Source organism: Haliaeetus leucocephalus, unplaced genomic scaffold, assembly GCF_000737465.1.
Source record: "Haliaeetus leucocephalus isolate CR32 unplaced genomic scaffold, Haliaeetus_leucocephalus-4.0 Scaffold262, whole genome shotgun sequence".
NCBI lineage: Eukaryota > Metazoa > Chordata > Aves > Accipitriformes > Accipitridae > Haliaeetus > Haliaeetus leucocephalus.
This window is the reverse complement of record NW_010972698.1, coordinates 4,872,499-4,874,564: the sequence shown is the minus strand read 5'-3', so window position 1 is coordinate 4,874,564 and position 2,066 is coordinate 4,872,499. Positions and strand designations below refer to the sequence as shown.

The following is a 2,066-nucleotide window of genomic DNA, read 5'->3' as shown; positions in this document are numbered from 1 at the left end:
GCCATCACCACTGACAGTGGAAGAAAAAAACCCCACTTTCAGGAACTCAATACACAGGTTGCCGAGATGAGCCAGCCATGAGCAGACACGTCTGGCAGAGCTCGTTCAGTTATGCGCTATACCCAACCATCCCTCCTCTTGGGAACCACTGATGCAGTTTCTTCTGCCCTAAGTCATTCCTGGCAGATGGTTCCTTAGTGTACTCTGAAAGGTTTCTAAAGATGGAGGCTCCTGTGTCGGTAACTTATTCCAGTGCTTCTCAACCCCAATGTAAACTAAACATCTTAAGTGGGATTTTCCAACTATTGTCTAAAACAAATACTTCTTCACTGTTATTGGATCATTTCATTGATCTTCTGCTGCTGATAAGTAACAAATATCAGATGGACAAAACCGGTCATGTGTTATCTGATCCTGCTCTAGATAAACGTGCTGTGATTCCCCCAAGTTTTGGATTTATAAGTCACTATAATGTTTGAATTTTTTTTACAAGCCACATAGATAACCAGACAGAAGAGTTTGTATAGTTGCTGCTGAATTTTGCACTTTTACTGATAGTCCCCTGGCTTTTCTGCAACCCACTTTCCATGATATTGTGGCTGATAGTTTGGAAATAATCAGCCTACACATTCATCACTGATCCTACTTTAACTGAAATGCCATGGCAGGTACAAAACACATACCATTCTCAGGGAAAAAACAACTTACTTTCAAATGACCATTTGTTGAATTCTGAATAGACATCTTCCATTTGTCCATTGTGGTTACAAACATCATCTATTCTGTACATGAAGTCCTCCAGGACCTAAGCAGTTGAGAGAAGAGAGAGAAAAGCAGGGAATAAAATGACTTCAACTAATAAAAATCCTGTGTAATTTAGCATTTCAGCTGTCTTTTAAATAGATAACAATTTCGCGTGAGAGAGGAGTACTCCTGTTTCCTGCTCTTTAAGCAAGATTCGATTTCCCTGTGTTAACGTATGCTTGTATTTTACACAACTGTCATGTTATTACTGCTTGTACTTTGACGAGCTGAGCTTTCCTCCACAGGGATGAAATGCTTCAGTCTGATGCTGGGATAATACTGGAGCTTCCACAATAAATAGGATAAAGCTGTTTATCACTGATGCTCCTCAAACTCAGTGAGGAACACAGACATTAAAAAGGGAGGTGTTCCTTGACGGGAGGAACATAAGAATAGGGGGTAAGGGCAAAAACCACTAAATGCAAGAAAAGTAAGTAAAAACTCTGTTTGCAGGAGCCCGTATCATTGTGGAATAATCTTATTGTTCTGGGAGGACGGGCAATCTCAACTACAGGTTTCTGTGTGGTCTCCCTTTTGGTCAGACCCTGATAATCAGTTTGTACTTACTATTCCCTGAATGATTTCAAGAGTATGAACTCATGGTTTTACCACTGTAGAGCAAATCGACAGCTATGCAGGCAAACCGGATCATTTGATCTGCTTTTATTTCCCAGGTTTCCAGGGGAGTGGGGATAGGGAAAGAGTTTCTCAAAGCACACAGTACCTCATTGATCGCAGTATCCAGTTTCGCAACTTCCCTGGGTTTCATTAATTTCTTTTGAAAGGCACTTCTTACCCTCTGCCAGTCCTTTCCTTCCCTAGATTGAATTAAAAACAGCGAGGCTGAAAAGAGAAAGGCTTAAAGAAGAAAAAAAAAGCCATCAAACCCGCGGCATGTGCAACGAGACCCCTCCGGCAGCGCCTTCATCGCACCGACGGCCCCAAACTTGACGCCGCAGCCGCTTCTCGGCGGTAACCGGCCCTCCCTGCACCTTCCCCGCGGCCACTTACAGGATCAGCAGCCCGTAGCCTTCGTCGCGATAGTCCCGATAGGCTTTCCAGGGTTTGATCTCCAGGCGCTGAGGGCAGGAACTTTCCCGGCGGTACAGGGCTTCCAGGAGGCAGGGGGCTGCGATGTGCACCGAGTCGAAAGCCCCCAGCTTCATGCGGAAAATCTTGCCAAACCTCCTGTGGTACTCAGCCTGGGGGCGCAGAAGAGAGAACCCCCCGCCCGGTCCGGTGAGTGCGAAGCGCTCCCCTGA

At 45.2% G+C, this 2,066-nt stretch overlaps 1 protein-coding gene across 1 annotated transcript in view; it reads right to left on the bottom strand.

Annotated features, from left to right (window-relative positions):
- Window positions 1–419: 419 nt before the first annotated feature.
- Window positions 420–2,066, bottom strand: part of LOC104832777 (1,25-dihydroxyvitamin D(3) 24-hydroxylase, mitochondrial-like) — a 1,919-nt gene continuing 272 nt past the window's right edge. The window contains exons 2-5 of the mRNA XM_010569141.1: window positions 1,816–2,006; window positions 1,529–1,622; window positions 706–805; window positions 420–514 (exon numbers count right to left, since the gene is read on the bottom strand). Coding sequence (XP_010567443.1) covers window positions 420–514; window positions 706–805; window positions 1,529–1,622; window positions 1,816–2,006 — 480 coding nt within the window. The remainder of the gene's footprint in view (window positions 515–705; window positions 806–1,528; window positions 1,623–1,815; window positions 2,007–2,066) is intronic.